Genomic DNA, 20125 nt, shown 5'->3' with positions numbered 1-20125 from the left:
CGTGCTTAATTTAAATACAAGAACTGCGTTTAAAATGAAGTGGAAAAGTGCAAGTTTTCTAAAACAAAAATTATGAATAGAGTATATTATATAGGCTACAGCTAGGATTAATCTGGCCGCAGAGGAGCACATCCTGGGTTGCCTGATATAAAGAGAAAATCCCAGAAAACAAAGCTTCACACTTACGCAATACAGAAATATCTGCTAAGTGTGTTACTTATTTATTTCAACCTGGCAACCATGTGCACACACACACTCTCTCTCTCTCTCTCTCTCTCTCTCTCTCTCTCCACTGACCGGAAAATGACCGGTCACAATTCAGTTAGGGCTAGTTTATATGAATGTGTGTCTGAAGGGAACTTACTGTCTTTAGAAAAGTTGGATGGTATTTTTTCTTTTCATCTTGTCTCTGACATAAAGCATATTAAAGTTCATAAGTGCAGTGCTGCTTTGTTTACACCGGAAACCAAGAAAAGGCTTTAATCTGCATCAAGATATTTTTTATGTATAGTTTTCACAAAACTGAAGTCAAATCATTCGGTTTTTGCTTCAGATTTTGAAATTATACAATCTAATTGAGTAAAAAGTGGTTGCCTCTAATATTAAATAGAAAGAGCACAGATAAAGCCTTATTTTGTTTAGATAAATATAAGTGATTTATTTTATTTGTGCTATTTACTTGTTTGATTTGGGGCTTGTTGTAAAATTTCAATTTAGTTTTGTTATTTACATTCACATTACATTTAAATTTTTTCATTTAGCAGATGCTTTTATCCAAAGCGACTTAGAAATTAGGACAATAGATGCAATCAAAACCAACAAAAGAGCAATAAAGAGCTATATTAGTATATTATTATAGTGCCCCATTTCAATTTCACTAAGAAACATGCAGCATTTTGTCTAAGCAATAATAAAAGGAGACATTTAATCTAAAAAAAATAAATAAACCATGAATGGAACTGTGAAATCAGAATCGTGAGTTGAGTGAATCGTTAAATTCCTACCTACCAGTAATGTGAAGATGATTTTATTAATGTATTAGAATGATTAAATTACAATATACATTTAATAGAATGAGTGCATTATTATTTATGGGCTTAAAATAGAGATGCAAACAATCAGAATATTGTACTCCATGCCACTTCTTATACTTTTATACTGTAGTTCAATTCTGGAGGACCTTCATTATTAGGGGTGTAACGGTTCACAAAATTCACGGTTCGGTTCGATACGATACACTGATGTCACGGTTCGGTTCGGTTCGATACGTTTTAGATACAGCAAAATGTAAAAACATCTCAACTTTTCAGAATGCTGCAAGCGCACCGCGGGTCATGTGACAAGAACCAACCAATCAGCTTCATCCTTTCCCGTAACAACGTTGAGAGCTCAGCCAAGATGAAGGAACAGCTGATCATAGTTGTATATGGATTGCAATTTTGAAATAAATTCAGTAGCAGAGCTACTGCAAGCGATTTTTAGAGCTGCAAATCCATTTATCCTTCGCTGAAATTTCCGCGTCTCATGGAGAGAGCACGTCATTGTTGCTTAGCAAAGACAGACGCCTCATGAGCGCTTCTGCCCGAGCGCTTTGGAAAGGAGGAGAAAGACGCGCTTAGCGTTTTCCACGCGTTTTTAGGCACGATATGTGAACGGCCCCTAAGGCGCTCGCTCACTCAGCACGCGCTGAAGGCTCGTTGCAAAATGTCTAATGCATTTAACAGACCAGAAATATAAGATCCTAAAATAACCAACAGGTCTGGTGTTTGGGTTGGATTCCCTGTAAGCTATAGTGTCTAAATGCTGCAGGGATAGTTTGCTGCGTGCATGTTTCTCCTTTTTTTCGTCTTTTCCCAGATAGTACTGACGCATATATCCCAGATATTCCCGCTGTTTTTTTTTTTTTTTTTTTTTGTAATCCCGCTGGTGTACCCTGTCATGTTGCAGATGCGACATACCGTTGTTTTTTTATCCACCACTCTCTTGCCATCACCATTATAGCTTAAAGGGAATCCAAAGTGCACCCAAACACCAGACCTGTTGGTTATTGGAGGATCTTCTCATTTCTAGTCTGTTAAACGCATTGGCCATTTTGCAACGAGCCTTCAGCGCGTACTGAGTGAGCGAGCGCCTGCTGAGTAGCCTAACATAAACATAAGATGGTGTTTTTTTCTTCTTCGGGAGTGTCAGGGGCGTTGCCTGTTACGTTGTTTGGGTTATTGGGCTACCTTGTTGAACGCATATCATTATATTTCTTTCTCTCTCTTTTTTTTTTTTTTCAAATATAATTAATTACTCCAACGAACCGTTCGGTATACATAATGCGTACCGCGTACCGAACCGAAAGCGTCGTACCGAACGGTTCAATACGAATACGCGTATCGTTACACCCCTATTCATTATGCAAAAGTCGACTGTCTGCTCTGCCTATAGTTAGCAATGGCCCTATTGTATGCAATGTAACAGCTGTTTAACTAAATTCTGCTGAGGTGAAATTTAGTGCAGTCCCGTATCATGGCATCTGTTTTGAGATGCGTATTGAGACTTTGCTGGCGATACAAGCCAAGTAATGATACGATTCTGAAGATACAGTAAATAAACTAATGCTGTAAGGTCAGATGTCAGTTGTGTCTGATAAAAAAAAAAAAAACATATTATGAAGTGGCTCTGATCATATGACAGAAAAAATCAGATCTAGTACAGATTCTTGTTTACACGTGTGCACCAAATTCCTAACTCTCAGATGTGAGTTTTGTGATAGTTTAAAAGTAACCACAATGAAGTTAATTCTGAGAAAAGCTCCAGCATCATCTGTTTGCAGTTGACACATGATTTTGATGTTTTGTTTTCTAATGCAATGGCATTCAGATATTTGTAAGTGTCCAGATACTTTCGGTGACCACTGTATGTCTTGTAGAGCGTGCGGAGTAGTTTGAGGAAGGGATAAGAGACAGGAAGTTTACAGCAGTCCAACTGGCAGCAGCTGCAGACAGCCAGTGAGACAAGGATTATCCAGCTCACATATGCTGTCTCTCTCCATCTCTGCTGCCAGAGAAGTTGGGAGTTTCTTCTTCATTAGCTGAAATCACATAGACATGACAGAGTTTGCCTGTGATGAAAGAGATCCAGACGTTATTCCTCCACAGAAGAGGACATGTGCTCAGGAATTCCACTTTTAAAACCATTCCAATCACAGATGAACAGAAATGAGAAGTGCGTGGATCCCACGTGATATTAGCTTGCCTTATTAAGAGGATAGTTCAGAAGATTTTTCGTATACACTGTTATATACTGTATATTTTTGTAAAATGGCACAGGCTTTTCAATATCTGAAAGTACACTCTGCATCAGACATAAGTCAGTCCACTGTTATAGTATGATATTTAGATAATAAAGTATTTAATGATAGAACTTTAGTTATTAGAATTAAAACTTGGTACCCATGTGTGAATGCTTTGACATTTTAACTGAATTTAGGACTGGTAGTGGTCCATTTTTGGACATCCAGTGTTTTCTGTTAAAAATAAGGGGGGGGGGGGGGGGGGGGAACTAACAATAATACTAATAGGATGATGATAATGATGATGATTTGAATTCTACTAATAAGAACAGTAAGGATTAACAATATGTTGGAATCATGAATATTAATCAGGTTATGTGCGTTCGCTCGAACTGATTCGCTGAAATCAATACAGGGGTGGCAAATAGGTGAGCACCAGCCAATGAGAATGTCATTCATGCATTAGATCCTCCCACTACCGAAAAACCCGGCAGTTCTTAAAAGCTGATAAAAATCAAAAGGAATGTCATTATTATGACAGAAAAACACAACAAATAATATTGTTTAGCATGTCAATTCTGCATGTATCACACTTGCTCTCACCAAAGCGATGGCGAGTCGTGCCAGTAAACTAGAGTTCACGGTATGTCAAAGCTGAACTGTGCATCTATTGAGATGAACTGAAAAATAACACCGATTGCTTGACAGAGAGAGAAACTCGGTGAGTGAAAATATATCTTTGCTAAACTTACACTCTGCTTCCAACTCAAACACTGGAGAATTGATCAGCCATTGGCTAATATTAGACATCATATAGTCATCCAGAGTGAAGATTTAGTCACACATGCAAGTGATTTACTCACAATGTAGAGCGTTGCCTAGAGCGACTGGACTGCGTTTCTCCAGATCACTTCACATAACACAAGAGCTGCCCATCAAAGAAGTAGTAATATGACAAATGTGTGGTTTCTAAGTCAGAGCATTCTCTATGAGATTCTTGTAAATTACGGCTGACTGATTTGGCAGCGTTTGCTCAAAGATCTTCTGTTTGTTGATTGGAATTTCAGAGGAGGTGCTCGCTCACTCACAGCTCTCCAGTGACCTGCTACAGTTCGCTCACATATGGCTGTAAAAGGGCAGACTCGGAGAGAGAGAGAGAACCGCCATCTGGTAGTTCTTAAAACCTCTGGAATGCTTTTGCTTTAGTAACACAACTAAACAAGCCATTCCTGCCAAGCCATGAAGTCCCTCCCCAACACACTCCGTCACACACGTTTCCTCCAGGGCTGTGGAAAATCCAGGGAGTGCAAGTCATCCTGCCATAATGCTTTAAGAAGTGCAGAACTGAACTGCAAGAAATTCAATAAAAACTCATTTAATGCCAAAACTGTCAAAAGCGATTATTTTTAAATATGCTTTATTCTGGATTAAGCCTCTCTCTTTCATCATGTACTTATTGGACTTGTCTTCTCGCTGGTTCTCGCTGGTCTGCTTTAGACCTCTGATTTCCAAAATGTGGAAATCTAGTCATGAAAATGGAATTTACAGTATAACATGCTTTATCATGGAATTCAACTTACATTTCTGCCATTTGAGTTTCCTTTCTGTGAACAAATGAAGCCTGTCACAAAAATGAATTGAAACTCATCATATTTAGGCTAGGGCTGAAACGATTAGTAGACATTATCGACAACGTCAACACAAAATATAATAATTGCTGTTGATAATGTTCATTGTCTGGTTGACTATGTCTTGTATTCATTTTTCTAAAAATTCCTCTCACGTGTGCACAAACTGATAGTCATGACTTATAGGCTACTACTAAATATTGTAGAAACGTATTTTTTTTGTAAAGTTGCTTTGTAATGATTTGTATTGAAAAAAGCGCTAAACAAAAACTTGAATTGAATTGAAAAATAAAAATTGTCGACAATATCGCAGTTTTTTTTCCCCCCTTCTTTATCTGTAAACTAAATCAAATATATTTCAAGACTGCATTTCTTGTATGTATATATGTAGGCCTACTGCAGATTTTTATATACATTTAATTTTACCATTAAAATTAAATGTTTTGGGGAAAAATAAAATGTAGCCTATTACATAGAGCCCTATTTGTTGCATAGACTTATTTTTTCCGTCCCTGTGCAGAGTTTGAGGTCAGCCTGGAAAGTGTGATATTATCAAAACTATTCAATTCAAATCAAGTTTATTTGTATAGTACTTTTTAAGATACAAATCATTGCAAAGAAAATAAAGTTTCTACAATATATTTAGTAGTAGCTTGTCAGCGGTGACTAGATCAAATTAATGTACATATGGCAGAAATGTACAGTAACATTCTGTTAATGGCATAATCAAAAACATGTTGAACCAGCAATGATTACATGTTGCAATCAAACTTGTAGCAACATTTGGTAGTTTATTTTGTTTCAGGGTTTGCCTCATCTGAGGTCCTCTGAGGGGTTTGCATCATCTCTTCTCAGGTGTTCGGTCATCTCAGGTCTTTGTAAGGACTGGATCCAGACTGAAGCTTGTGTAATTTCTAGTTACCATGGGATTTCAATCTTGGGCAGAAACAGAGAAACAAATACAGATATAATTAGCGTATCTGCTTCCAACCAAGCAAAAGTTATTTGTTCAACCCAGGCCAAGGAATATTAATGTGCATTCGAACAGATGTAACTGCAGTACAAGAATTTGAGATGCGTTATTTGAATGTTTGGCCAACATTATCAGGAAGGCTAATCCAAAGTTTGGGAGCCAAATGGCAAAAATCTCTACCTCCTTTAGTGGACTTTGCTATCCTAGGAACTACCAAAAGTCCAGTGTTATTGACCTTAGGGAGCATGATGGGTTGTAGTGAGGTAGAAAGCTAGTTAGGTACGCAGGAGCTGAACCATTTAGGGCCTTATAGGGAAGTAATGATAATTTGTAGCTAATACAGAACTTAATAGGTAGCCAGTGCAGAGATTGAAGAATTGGGGTAATATGATCATACTTTCTTGACCTGGTAAGGACTCTAGCTGCTGCATTTTGGACTACCTGTAGCTTGCTGTGAAGTTGTGGCTTAGTTTTTAGAGAGTTTGACTCCTAACCCTAGGGTTGTGGATTCGCGTCTCGGGCCGGCAATACCTTGACTGAGGTGCCCTTGAGCAAGCCGCTGCATAAATGGCTGCCCACTACTCCGGGTGTGTGTTCATTGCTCTGTGTGTGCACTTTGGATGGGTTAAATGCATAGCACGAATTCTAATTATTGGTCACCACCCTCTGCTGAATGTCACTTCACTTTCACTTTTCACTTTCTCTTTGTTTATTGAAGATGCAGGACAACCACTTATAAGTGCTTTACAATAGTCCAGTCTAGAGGTCATGAATGCTTGAACTAGCTTTCTAGCATGTTTCATAGCTTGACAGTGTTTATAAGCTGGACGAAATCTGTTTTTGTTACATGGTAAATATGGTTTTGAGATGTTGCTGTCTAATATAACACCCAGATTTAGAGGAAGTGCATCCGTCTATCTTATCCAAATTCAATAGGAGAAAATTATTGGTCATCCAGTCTTTCACATGTTTTAAACACTCTGTTAGCTTAGATAATTTGGAAGTTTCATCTGGTCTTGTTGATATACTGTTGAGTATCATCATAACTATGGAAACTAATTCTTTATTTTCTAATTATATTACCATGGGGTAACGTATATTGAAAATAGCAGAGGACCTAGGACTCGTCCTTGTGGCACTCCATGCTTTACTGGTGATAGCTGAGATGACTCCCCATTTAAAATAACAAAGTGTTAGCAATCAGACAGGAAGGATTTAAACCTTCTGAAAGCCTGCCTTTGAATACCTGTATAGTTTTGTAATCGATATGAGTATATCATGATCTATAGTGTTGAACGCAGCACTAAGATCAAGTAAAACTAGCAATGAGATGTAGCCTTGGTCTGACGCATGAAGCATGTCATTGAGTTGACAGTAGTACTTGCTAGGGATGTAACAATTCACTCAACCCGTGATGCGATACAATTCATGATGCTGATATCACAATACAATTTTCTCACAATTGTTTTTAGTTTTTGACCAAATTAGATTTAATCTAAATTAGTTGTATAATTTCAAAATTTTAAGCAAAAACAGAATGGTCTTTGTTAAATTACGGTACATAAAACATCTGAACGTGCCAAAAACAGCAGATGGATTGAATGAGACACAGATTTATTCTGACAGCAGGTGGCGCTTCTGGAACAGCAGCAATACAGCGTTTCCTTGGTTAACACTGTAAACAAAGCAGAGCTGGGCATGACCCTATTGATGAACGCTGCTTTAATCTTACAGAGGGAAGGTGAAAGTAAAAACTTTTGTTATGAAAGTCAGTTCCCCTAAGACATTCATTATCTCATTCTCCCAACTGGATCATGATTTGTTTGATAAAACATCCCTAGTGCTTGCACTTGCAGAACTTTTATAATTTTTTTAATTAAGACTATGTGGAACATGTCTTCTAGTAGCGAAACATGGGGGTCTTTAAAAACATCATATACCCTGAGACGATGGGGAGTCTAAAGAATGAACATGTGCTCAGCCCTGTAAGCATGTGTCTGCCTCCAATACATGTAATTTTCCTGTTGAAATGACCCCGAGTCTGAGACGTCTTGTGATGATCCTGATCATTAATTACAAGACATGGGGACTTGTGACTTGGTGACTTGGACTCGAGTCGACTCGAGTCGCTATTTTTATGACTTGAGACTTGACTTGGACTTGGAAGTTAAAGACTCGGGACTTGACTTGACTTGAGAGACGATGACTTGAATGACTTGAGTGTTAATCACACCATGTTTTCAGTTTAAATATAAAATGTAAATTATTTTAAAAAATAAAGTTGATTACTCAGCTGGAGCCAGGCTGAGAATAGCGTCGTGACTGGATCAGGACACTATAATCAGTCATGTCCTCTCTACCTTACGCACACCACGCCCACTTAGATCAGATATCACATCACATCAACATGTCAGCCTGAGGGTTACCGACGGTCATCGCTTTTGTCTTCAATAATTTGCGGCTAAAAACGTGTGGAAAACGCTGGGTGCGCCGCTTTCTCCTTCTTTCCAAAGCGCTCAGGCAGTTGCGCCCCTGAGGCGTCTGCCGTTGCTAAGCATCCATGACCTGCTCTCTCCATGAAGACGTGGAAATTTCAGCAAAAGATAAATGGATTTGCAGCTCTAAAAATCGCTTGCAGTAGCTCTGCTACTAAATTTATTTCAAAATGGCAATCCATATACAGCTATGATCAGCTGTTCCTTCATCTTGGCTGTGCTTTCAACGTTGTTACGGGAAAGGAGGAAGCTGATTGGTTAGTTCTTGTCACATGACCTGCGGTGTGCTTGCTGCTCTCTGAAAAGTTGAGATGTTTTTAACTCGATGAGGTGCGGACACGCCTAAAAAAAAACGAGCGCGTCGCACCGCGGACCGCACGCCTACATTGGAAATAATGAACTTGCGCGCGCAAAAGACGTGCTATGTGAATGCCCCCTCACGATCCGCTAGCAGGCCGTCAAAAAACCGCGTTCCAAAAAACGCTAGGGCTGGGCTAAGGGGGCTTAAGCCCCGATTATTGTTACCTTGTCTTTCTCATAGATCAAAACAATTAATCAGAAAAACAAATGTGAATAAGACTACAGCTGCCGCGATTACCTAATCATGAGAAGTGCATATTACAGTTATATTTTTATATATATATATATATATATATATATATATATATATATATATATATATCTATATATATATATCAGTGATGGAGTACTCGAGTCCTGGACTCGGACTCGAGTCCGACTCGAGACTCCATTCTCTGGACTCGTGACTCGACTTGGACTCGTGGACTGATGACTCGTACTTGGACTCAGACTCGGATTTGAGCATTCATCACATTGTTTTTGACAAAAAATATTATAAAAAATGTTTCGTGCCCAAGACCGGCCGGGATCAGACACTGCTACCGCTCGCTCTCTTTGCTTGACAACACACTCACTGACGTCACTCACTTTGCTTTTTTTCCAAAGCGCTCGGGCACTTGCGGGAAAGTATGAAGCTGATTGGTTAGTTCTTGTCACATGACCCGCGGTGCGCTTGTGGCATTCTGAAAAGTTGAGATGTTTTTAACTCGTTGCGCGTTGCGGACGCGCCTGGATGCTTCCATTATGAGCGTGCATACCGCGCGCCTACATTGGAAATAACGAACATGAGCGTAACACACACACACACATTCACTTTAACACATACAAACGCACTCACGCTAAATCACTCGTCAATGAGCGTGAGAGAGCGTTTGTGTGTGAGTGATCACTCACACACAAACGCGCTCTCTCTTTCTCTCTCTCACACACACACACACACACGCGCACACACACACACACAATCATTGTAATATGCACGTTTCTTTTTTTCGCCGAGTGTATTTCTGTAATACAGTGTTAAAGGATTAGTAATAAATTGAAAATTTCCTAATCGTTTACTCCTCCCAATGCCATCCAGTATATCTATGGCTTTTTTCTTAAATTAATTTTTTTAAGGAAAACATTTAATGATGTTTTCTTCATATAATGGACTTCAATGCCTACCAACTCAGTTGGTTGCTATTGTTTCCTCAAAAAACTAAACAAAAAAAAAAATCCAATAAGGGACTCAAGACTCGACTCGGACTCGAACTCTGATAATGGTGACTCGACTTGGACTCGACTCGGACTCTTCTTTGGTGACTCGGACTTGGACTCGGACTCGAACACTGGGACTCGAGACTCGACTTGGACTCGACAGTTGGTGACTCGACTACAACACTGATATATATACAGTGGGGCTCGAAAGTTTGGGCACCCTTTTGCTGAATCTGTGAAAATGTGAGAATTTTTCAAAAAATAAGAGACTAAATGCATGTTATATTTTATTTAGTACTGTCCTGAGTAAGATATTGTACATAAAAGATATTAACATTAAGTCCACAAGACAAAAAAATGCTGAAATGATTAAAATAACCCCACTCAAAAGTTTGGGAACCCTTGGTTCTTAGTACTGTGTTCTGTTACCTGATGATCCTCGACTGTCTTTCTGTTTTGTGATGGTTGTGCATGAGTCCCTTGTTTGTTCTGAACAGTTAAACTGAGCAGCGTTCTTCAGAAAAATCTTTAAGGTCCTGCAGATTCTTCAGTTTTCCAGCATCTTTGCATATTTGAACCCTTTCCAGCAGTGACTGTATGATTTTGAGTTACATCTTATCACACTGAGGACATTTGAGGGACTCAAACACAACTATTTAAAAAGATTCAAACATTCACTGATGCTCCAGAAGGAAACAAGATGCACTCATGCACAACCATCACAAAACAGAAAGACAGTCGAGGATCATCAGGTAACAGAACACAGTACTAAGAACCAAGGGTGAAAAATTAATAATTTTATGAAGTTACAATTTTGTTTGATTCCATGATGTATTTTACTGAACATGAGTATTTACAATGCAAATCCAAATTATTTTAATTTACTGACAGTTACTTATATCTTGTCTTTTAACTTTATTAAGATCAGATTCTGCAGGTAAAATTACAATAATAAGGTGATTTGACTTGGACTTGACTTGACATAGCTTGTGACTTGACTTGACTGTTAATTACCTCTTTCACAGACATCCGGCATCCTGAGGAGCTGTCCTTACTCCGCAAGCCCCGCGACCCCAAGAAGAAGAAGAAAAAGCTGGAGGAGGCAGAGGAGGAGGCGCTGGAGCTGGAAGGACCTCTGCTCACTCCTGGATCAGGTATGTCTCAGATCACCATCATCATGTGTCTGTGGAAGTGTAAAGAAGTCCTCTGAGAATGTCAATGCACTGGTCTCTCTGTTATCTGTTTTCAGTCCTGGTCCTGAGGACCAGCTGCGCTGCACATTTTCTGTCTCTCCCTTATTTGAGTCACCAGATTCAGATCATTATATTGTTTGGATAGAGCTCCATGAACTGAAAGTTTGAGACTTTTTATCTCACAATTCTGACACTTTTTCTCACAGTTGTGAGATATAAAGTCACAATTCGGAGAAAAAAATAAGTATTGTGAGAAGTTACTATTACCTTTTAAAAAAATGTATTCAGAGGCGGAAACTAAGTGTCTGTCTCCGAAAGCTGAGAAAAAGTACTTATCATCAATCTAATTAATCAATTTAATAAAATGTTAACTATTGAAAATCCTCTTTTTCAGGTTTTTATTCCTTATTAAATCATAAATCCAATAGTTCTGTCATAAATTGTGAGTGTCGTTCCTTATTTTCCACATCGCTGATATCATCCCAAGTGTGAGCAGCTTTGATTGTTGTGGCACATGGCGTTGCTTGTTTGCAGCGTTGGCTGTGCAGGGCTCCAGACTGCGACCAAATGGTCGCATTTTGCGACCAAATTTTGAGAGTGTGCGACTGAATTTTACATCCAGTCGCACATGTGCGACCAGTAGATTTGCACACGCACGCACGCAAACACACACACACACTTGCACACACTCGCGTCTCATTGAGTGATGCCTGTCTGTGAGGCGGCAAATGCGTGTGAGAAGAATAGGGAATGGCCACTGTTAGTGGCTAAAATGTGTGGAGGGGGAGGGGCCTAGAGATAATTGAGCGGGCGTAAACATCTGTGGGAAGGAAACCGAGACAAATATCATCACAACCTGATATGTGCGTGCGTCTGAGCTATGAGCAAGCGAACTATTGATTCGTTCTTCCGACCTGCGGCTAGTGTACCAGTGCCAGAGCCTAGTGTCACCGTCAGATGATGATTCAGAGTCAGAGGTTGGTGTGGCTAAAAAAGTCCGCACCAGGGCCGGCCCGTGGTATAGGCAAATGCTAAGGGCGCCACTCATCCATAGGGGCGCCAGAATGAGTGAACGAGTGATTTATTTTTTTTATTTTTTTTTTTACGTATTTTTTTTTATAATAGGCTACTATTTAAAAACCATTAATTCAAAACACTTCCAAATAAAGCAAAAAAAAAAAAAAAAATCCGGCTCTTCAATCTTCCCCCGCCCATCGAGTGCTTGAAGTGTGTCAGAAACAGAGTGCGCGCACAATCAGTTGTTGGTAATTTGTTGTGTAGCGTGCCCGACGCCGCATCCAATGTATACAGCACTGCTTTTGTTAACACACAGCTCGTAGAAACGGGCCTGGCAGCTCGCGCCAGTTCTAGACACGGTGAAAGTTTCCTGATTGTGACGGAAGGCCGAATTTACATGACACATTATAAATGATCATAGTCTGCGATAGATACAGTGCCAAAAAGAAGAGAAGAGGATAAAGACAGAGGTAAAGAGATGTAGTGAAATAGCAATTTATTGCATAGGAGTAAGAAGATACTATAATTTCATGGCAGTTATTTTTACCTTAAACTTCATGTTAGCAGTTGTTCTGAGATCTGAGTCCCCAGACTGTGATTTTGTACAATCAGTTTTAAGACGCATTTTTTATTATCACTTTTTGTTTTGTTTTTTTTTTTTTTTTTTACTCTACAGTTGTGCAGTTTTGGGGGGATACAGTACAGGCCAAAAGTTTGGAAACATTACTATTTTTAATGTTTTTGAAAGAAGTTTCTTCTGCTCATCAAGCCTGCATTTATTTGATCAAAAATACAGAAAAAATTTAATATTGTGTTATATTATTACAACTTAAAATAATTTGTTTTCAATTTATTATACTTTAAATTATCATTTATTTCTGTGATGCAAAGCTGAATTTTCAGCATCATTACTCCATTCTTCAGTGTCACATGTGACATCCAGTCTATCACATGATCCTTTAGAAATCATTCTAATATGATGATTTATTATGAGTGTTGGAAACAGTTCTGCTGTAATGTGTGTGTGTGTGTGTGTGTGTGTGTATATATATATATATATATATATATATATATATATATATATATATATATATATATATATATATATATATATATATATATATATATATATATATATATATATGCATGAGGCGCCAGGTAAAATGTTGCAAATTGGTCAGGGCCGGCCCTGGTCCACACTCACCATTTTCGAGAAGACTGGCTGTAAGAATTCAGATGGCTGAGGTACTATAATTATTAGAACTACTTTTCACCAAATACAAAAGCCAGCTCGACCTTCAAAGGAAGAATGGCTTAAAACTTAACGAAACATACAACAACGATAAAGCATGCACACAAACTTTTTTACTATGCACATTTTTTATTCTGAGTGTATGGAATTTTGTTTACTATTTGCACTGTCATGACAGCGATGGTGCTGTCAGTTTACCTTGTTGCATCTTCAAAAGTGCAGAATAAAATGTGACACTGAATTTGAAACGGCACATTGTAATTTCTGCATCTATTATTAAAGTATTTATTAGTAATACAGTGGAAATTAGTAGATTTGGTTAGCATGTTGATTTACGGTGTGCGCCCCTAAATTTTCTGGTTGTGCCCCTAAAATTTTCAGTTGGGGGCCACTGTGCTCCTAGTGTAAAAAGTTAGTCTGGAGCCCTGCTGTGTTTGATGGTTTGGAAGCCATGAAGCTCCATAATGGTGCGTGTGGTTGAAGAGCAGGAAAACAAAAGGGTTGTTATGTTGAAACAGTGCTGAAATGAGAAATGTGTGGGTTGAGAGCAGCGTCTCATTTGCAGTCGGAGCGTGAATGGTTCAGATTCCTCACATATTTGGTCACGCTGCCATTTTGAGACAGAGAGACCGAAACATCACCGAGCGCCCCACACATTTTGAGACAGAGAGACCGAAACATCACCGAGCGCCCCACACATGATGCGCTAAAATCCACTTAAGATGCACAGAGGGCAGACTCCATCTCCTCAGGTCGACATGAATAGGCTCTATTGTCCCAGATGAGTCCCTCATGCAACCTCAACACACAGGCCAAAACACTGGTGCAGCACGACTGTGTCTGGGATCTGTTCTCCACTTGTTCCTTCATCACGACCATGTAACCTTATGATGACCCTCATTAAAATAGTGCAGGCTTCCCGATGTTTAGTGACCATAAAGACGCTGGTTAGTTCAGCACAAAAGCTCTTTTAGGAAGGAGAAGATGGAACAGGAGCTCCTGTGAGCCGCTTTGGCCCGCTACAGGAAATGAGCCGAAGACCCGCCGCTTGATCCCCTCTCAGAAGGGTTTAAGAACGAGTCGCTGTGATAAGAATCGTTTTGATAACGAAATGAGCTCCACCCATAAGTGTCCTTTCCCTTCCTCTACAGATCTTCAAACTAAACTATCTGCTCTGGAAGTAGAGCTCTGTCCTCTTCTGTTCTGCATCTGGACTTTCATATGCACATTTATGCATTTAGCAGATGCTTTTATCCAAAGCATCTTACAGAAGAGCCTACAATATTTGTAATATAAATGCCTTGTGCATTAGACTAGGAAGTAAACTAGAAAAGAGGAGAAATATAATACATCATTTATTATTATTATTATTTCATGTTTGTATTTATTTATTTAATGATAAGATTTTGATCTTGACATTTCAAATAGAAAATAAATGTATTTACTTTAAGGTGGGTGAATAAAATTGTCTATAGGTTACCTGACTCCTTTCACTGAGACAAAAAAAATTGGGGGAAAAAAAAGTGTTTTTACAACAAAGAAAAAATGAGAGACAATGAGACAAATGAGACAAAAAGTGTATTAAAGATCTTGTTTGTGTGTGTTTAATGAAAAGGCAAAATATGACACTAAAGGGAACTTGTTCTTTTTTTATATATATTATTTTCTTCTTAAAACTATGGTTACTTCTGAGGTCTTTTCTCATTTTGCATGTTAACACTTTCCTCTTCTTCCAAGCTGTTAATCTCTTTAATCTATCCTTCATTCCCAATCTTTCTCTGTTTTTTCTTTTCTACATTTCCTTCCATTCCTCAAGCCTCTGAGATACTATACATTGGACCAGTAAAAGGTAAGGCTCACTGTTTTTCTGTCTTCCTGCATTGCTTCCTCTCACTGCAGCTGGAGCAGTCAGCTGACCACTGCTGACCCTCAGAAAGCCCTGGCTCTGGTCACCTGACTCTCTGCTTCAGTGACACCTCAGATGATGAGGGTCACGAGATGAGCTTTACCCAAACACTGCATTGCCTTATCTGTACACAGTTTTGCTTAAGTTGTCTTGCTTTGTCCTGAAATCAGTATAAGATAAGAGATAAAATACTGAAAGGTCATGTCAAGGAGCTACGCAGTAAATACTGATTATCATTATTATTATTATTAAGCTTTTATCTGTAGTTCATCATGACTGGTTATAAAAAAAGCTGGTTTACTCAAAATATTATCTATATCAAGATGCATTTGCACATGATGGAGGGCATGTCTGTGCACAAAAAAAAAAAAAAAAAGAGTTACTAAATTAAAAACCATTATGTGAAATATAAAAGACCTTGAACTTTTAATGCAGTTTTATTAGGAGTATTCCTACTACAAGCACAAAAGTCTTGTTTCATTTTTTTCTATTGGAAGGAATACAGAAAAAAAACAGTGCTTGCAATGATGCAGAGATTAGCTGTCAAGTCAAATAGTAGAAAAGGTAACCCAAATAAACAGAGAGGCCAATGACCAATGTCAAATGCAGTGTGCAAATAAGTGCAGGAAAAATAATATTAATATCCCTGGAGCCGTTTTCATTAGTGTGACTTCACTGCTGCTGAATCTCTAATGACACAGAAAATAAATTATATTTTATCTGAGTTGTGAGCATGCAATCGGAATTGAATGTGACAAATTTAATTGATGGCAAAATGTATTTTGTCCTGCGCACAGAAACAAGCACACAGCGTGACTGGTGTAGTCCGATCCACAAGCAGATTAATATAATTATGCATTTATTATTTTTATTTATATTTTACTGATTCTTTTAATGGATTGTTCCAAAATTCTGTCATATTGAAGGAATTTCAGTATTTTTTCCAGCTCAGCCGGATGAATCTGGAATGTTATCTGGTTATTTGTGTTTCCACAAACGTATGAACATTCATTGTACATTCAGCTGAAGCCAACAGATATATTGAGCGTTTAGACTCACTTAAAATCCTTTTAGACTTTTCTCCCCTAATTCAAGCTTTCTGACTTCTCGGTTTTAGGGTCAGATTGTAACTAGTATTCTTGACTGCTATTATGATCATTGAGAGTCAAGTTTAGTCAAGTCACCTTTATTTATATAGCTCTTTAAACTAAATACATTGTGTCAAAGCAACTGAACAACATTCAGTAGGAAAACAGTGTGTCAATAATGCAAAATGATAGTTAAAGGCAGTTCATCATTGAATTCAGTGATGTCATCTCTGTTCAGTTAAATTCTGTTATTTGCATTTATTTGTAATCAAGTCAATGATATCGCTGTAGATGAAGTGACCCCAACTAAGCAAGCCAGAGGCGACAGCGGCAAGAAACCGAAACTCCATCGGTGACAGAATGGAGAAAAAAACCTTGGGAGAAACCAGGCTCAGTTGGGGGGCCAGTTCTCCTCTGACCAGACGAAACCAGTAGTTCAATTCCAGGCTGCAGCAAAGTCTGATTGTGCAAAAGAATCATCTGTTTCCTGTGGTCTTGTCCTGGTGCTCCTCTGAGACAAGGTCTTTACAGTGGATCTGTATCTGGGGCTCTAGTTGTCGTGGTCTCCGTTGTCTTTCAGGGATGTAGAGGTCCTTTCTAGGTGCTGATCCACCATCTGGTCTGGATACGTACTGGATCCGGGTGACTGCAGTGACCCTCTGATCTGGGTACAGACTGGATCTGGTGGCCACGGTGACCTCGGAACAAGAGAGAAACAGACAAATATTAGCGTAGATGCCATTCTTCTAATGATGTAGCAAGTACATAGGGTGTTATGGGAAGTGTTCCCGGTTCCGGTTTACCTAAAAATCCTTTAATGGATTTGGATATTAAAAGCATATTAGTATGTTATGTGTAAGCCAGGTTAAAGAGATGTGTCTTTAATCTAGATTTAAACTGCAAGAGTGTGTCTGCCTCCCGAACAATGTTAGGTAGGTTATTCCAGAGTTTAGGCGCCAAATAGGAAAAGGATCTGCCCCAGCAGTTGATTTTGATATTCTAGGTATTATCAAATTGCCTGAGTTTTGAGAACGTAGCAGACGTAGAGGAGTATAATGTAAAAGGAGCTCATTCAAATACTGAGGTGCTAAACCATTCAGGGCTTTATAAGTAATAAGCAATATTTTAAAATCTATACGATGTTTAATAGGGAGCCAGTGCAGCGATGACAGGACTGGGCTAATATGGTCATACTTCCTGGTTCTAGTAAGAACTCTTGCTGCTGCATTTTGGACTAGCTGTAGTTTGTTTACCAAGCGTGCAGAACAACCACCCAATAAAGCATTACAATAATCTAACCTTGAGGTCATAAATGCATCGATTAGCATTCCTGCATTTGACATTGAGACGATAGGCCATAATTTAGGTATATTTTTGAGATGGAAAAATGCAGTTTTACAAATGCTAGAAAAGTGGCTTTCTAAGGAAAGATTACTATCAAATAGCACACCTAGGTTCCTAACTGATGACGAAGAATTGACAGAGCAACTATCAAGTCTTAGAAAGTGTTCTAGGTTATTACAAGGCAGAGTTTTTAGGTCCTATAATTAACACCTCTGTTTTTTCAGAATTTAGCAGTAAGAAATTACTCGTCATCCAGTTTTTTATATCGACTATGCATTCCATTAATTTTTCAAATTGGTGTGTTTCGCCGGGTCGCGAAGAAATATAGAGCTGAGTATCATCAGCATAACAGTGAAAGCTAACACCATGTTTCCTGATGATATCTCCCAGGGTAACATATAAAGCGTGAAGAGTAGCGGCCCTAGTACTGAGCCTTGAGGTACTCCATACTGCACTTGTGATCGATATGATACATCTTCATTCACTGCTACAAACTGATGGCGGTCATATAAGTATGATTTAAACCATGCTAATGCACTTCCACTGATGCCAACAAAGTGTTCAAGTCTATGCAAAATAATGTTGTGGTCAATTGTGTCAAACGCAGCACTAAGATCCAATAAAACTAATAGAGAGATACACCCACGATCAGATAATAAGAGCAGATCATTTGTAACTCTAAGGAGAGCAGTCTCAGTACTATGATACGGTCTAAATCCTGACTGGAAATCCTCACATATACCATTTTTCTCTAAGAAGGAATATAATTGTGAGGATACCACCTTTTCTAGTATCTTGGACAGAAAAGGGAGATTTGAGATTGGTCTATAATTAACTAGTTCTTTGGGGTCAAGTTGTAGTTTTTTGATGAGAGGCTTAATAACAGCCAGTTTGAAGGTTTTGGGGACATATCCTAATGACAATGAGGAATTAATAATAGTCAGAAGAGGATCTATGACTTCTGGAAGCACTTCTTTTAGGAGCTTAGATGGTATAGGGTCTAACATACATGTTGTTAGTTTAGATGATTTAACAAGTTTATACAATTCTTCCTCTCCTATAGTAGAGAATGAGTGGAACTGTTCCTCAGGGGGTCTATAGTGCACTGTCTGATGTGATACTGTAGTTGACGACATAATGGTTACAATTTTATCTCTAATAGTATAGATTTTAGAAGTAAAGTAGTTCATGAAGTCATTACTGCTGTGGTGTTGGGAAATGTCAGCACTTGTTGAGGCTTTATTTTTCATTAATTTAGCCACTGTATTGAATAAATACCTGGGGTTATGTTTGTTTTCTTCTAAAAGAGAAGAAAAGTAATCAGATCTAGCAGTTTTTAATGCTTTTGTGTAGGATAGGTTACTTTCCCACCAAGCAATATGAAATACCTCTAGTTTTGTTTTCCTCCAGCTGCGCTCCATTTTTCGGGCTGCTCTCTTTAGGGTGTGAGTATGCTCATTATACCATGGTGTCAAACTGTTTTCCTTAACCTTCCTTAAGCGTAAAGGACCAACTGTATTTAAATTGGTAGAAAAGAGAGAGTCCATAGTTGCAGAGAGTGAATTGCAACCAGCACAGGAACCATGCCAGTGGTAAAACAGACATTAATGCTTTGCTGAATCGTTCAGAGCAGTTACTGTATCAACATCGGATTTAAACTAATTTAACAAGCGCACATATTTTCTTGGCATATGAGAACAAACCTCATTGGTACTCGATGAAGTTGACTCTCATTAGCTTCAAGCAAACTCTTCGAGCTTCTGTTTACAATGTAGACCTTACAATCTGACAGAGGGATAGAAATACACTGCTCCATTACATTACACAGTTGTTTTTAATCTATCACTATCAATTACTTAATGCGTGCCTCCAGACACAAGTCTGAGCTGAAGCATCAGTGTTAGTGGATCAGGATTCATCCGAACATTCCAGAGTCAAGTAAACATCCAAACACAGACCTCAGTTCTCCATTCCCTGATGGGAGTTTCTGAGAAGGGCTGCGAGCCTCCCTCATGTCTCCTCCAGCTCTCTGTCTTTTCTCATGACCTCTGTCACCCCACAAGCACTTCCTGTCCCTCTACATGACTGATAAGTGGTTTTGCTTCTGTGTTTTACTCACTCGGTGATTGGTGGCTTGAGTGGTCAGAAAAGAATGTGTAGTGTAACTGTGATTTGTCTGATTTATGACGGTGGATAAACAAGTTTAAGCAGTTGCCAGATGATAGTGTCTTTTTCCAGTTTATTTTTGCATTGCATTATTGCTCTCACAGCCTGGTTTTAGTGGTAATGTTGAAGGAAGGGCATTTTGTGTGGGCTATTTGGAATATATCTTAAATATAGAATTTTCACTTCAAGTTCTTCGCTTTTTTTATGCAATGCATTTATTTATTTA

General features: G+C 38.7%; 1 protein-coding gene across 4 annotated transcripts in view; it reads left to right on the top strand.

Annotated features, from left to right (window-relative positions):
* Nucleotides 1-20125, top strand: part of LOC128031381 (fermitin family homolog 2) — a 54556-nt gene that overhangs the window by 18486 nt on the left and 15945 nt on the right. For 2 of the 4 annotated variants that reach the window (XM_052619604.1, XM_052619603.1), the window contains exons 4-5: nucleotides 10959-11087; nucleotides 15212-15244. In XM_052619604.1, coding sequence (XP_052475564.1) covers nucleotides 10959-11087; nucleotides 15212-15244 — 162 coding nt within the window. The remainder of the gene's footprint in view (nucleotides 1-10958; nucleotides 11088-15211; nucleotides 15245-20125) is intronic. The other 2 variants (XM_052619605.1, XM_052619606.1) reach the window with 1 other exon arrangement.

Source organism: Carassius gibelio, chromosome A17 (assembly GCF_023724105.1).
Source record: "Carassius gibelio isolate Cgi1373 ecotype wild population from Czech Republic chromosome A17, carGib1.2-hapl.c, whole genome shotgun sequence".
In the NCBI taxonomy this organism is placed as follows: Eukaryota; Metazoa; Chordata; class Actinopteri; order Cypriniformes; family Cyprinidae; genus Carassius; species Carassius gibelio.
The sequence above is the reverse complement of the archived record's forward strand: the minus strand, read 5'-3'. Positions and strand labels throughout refer to the sequence as shown.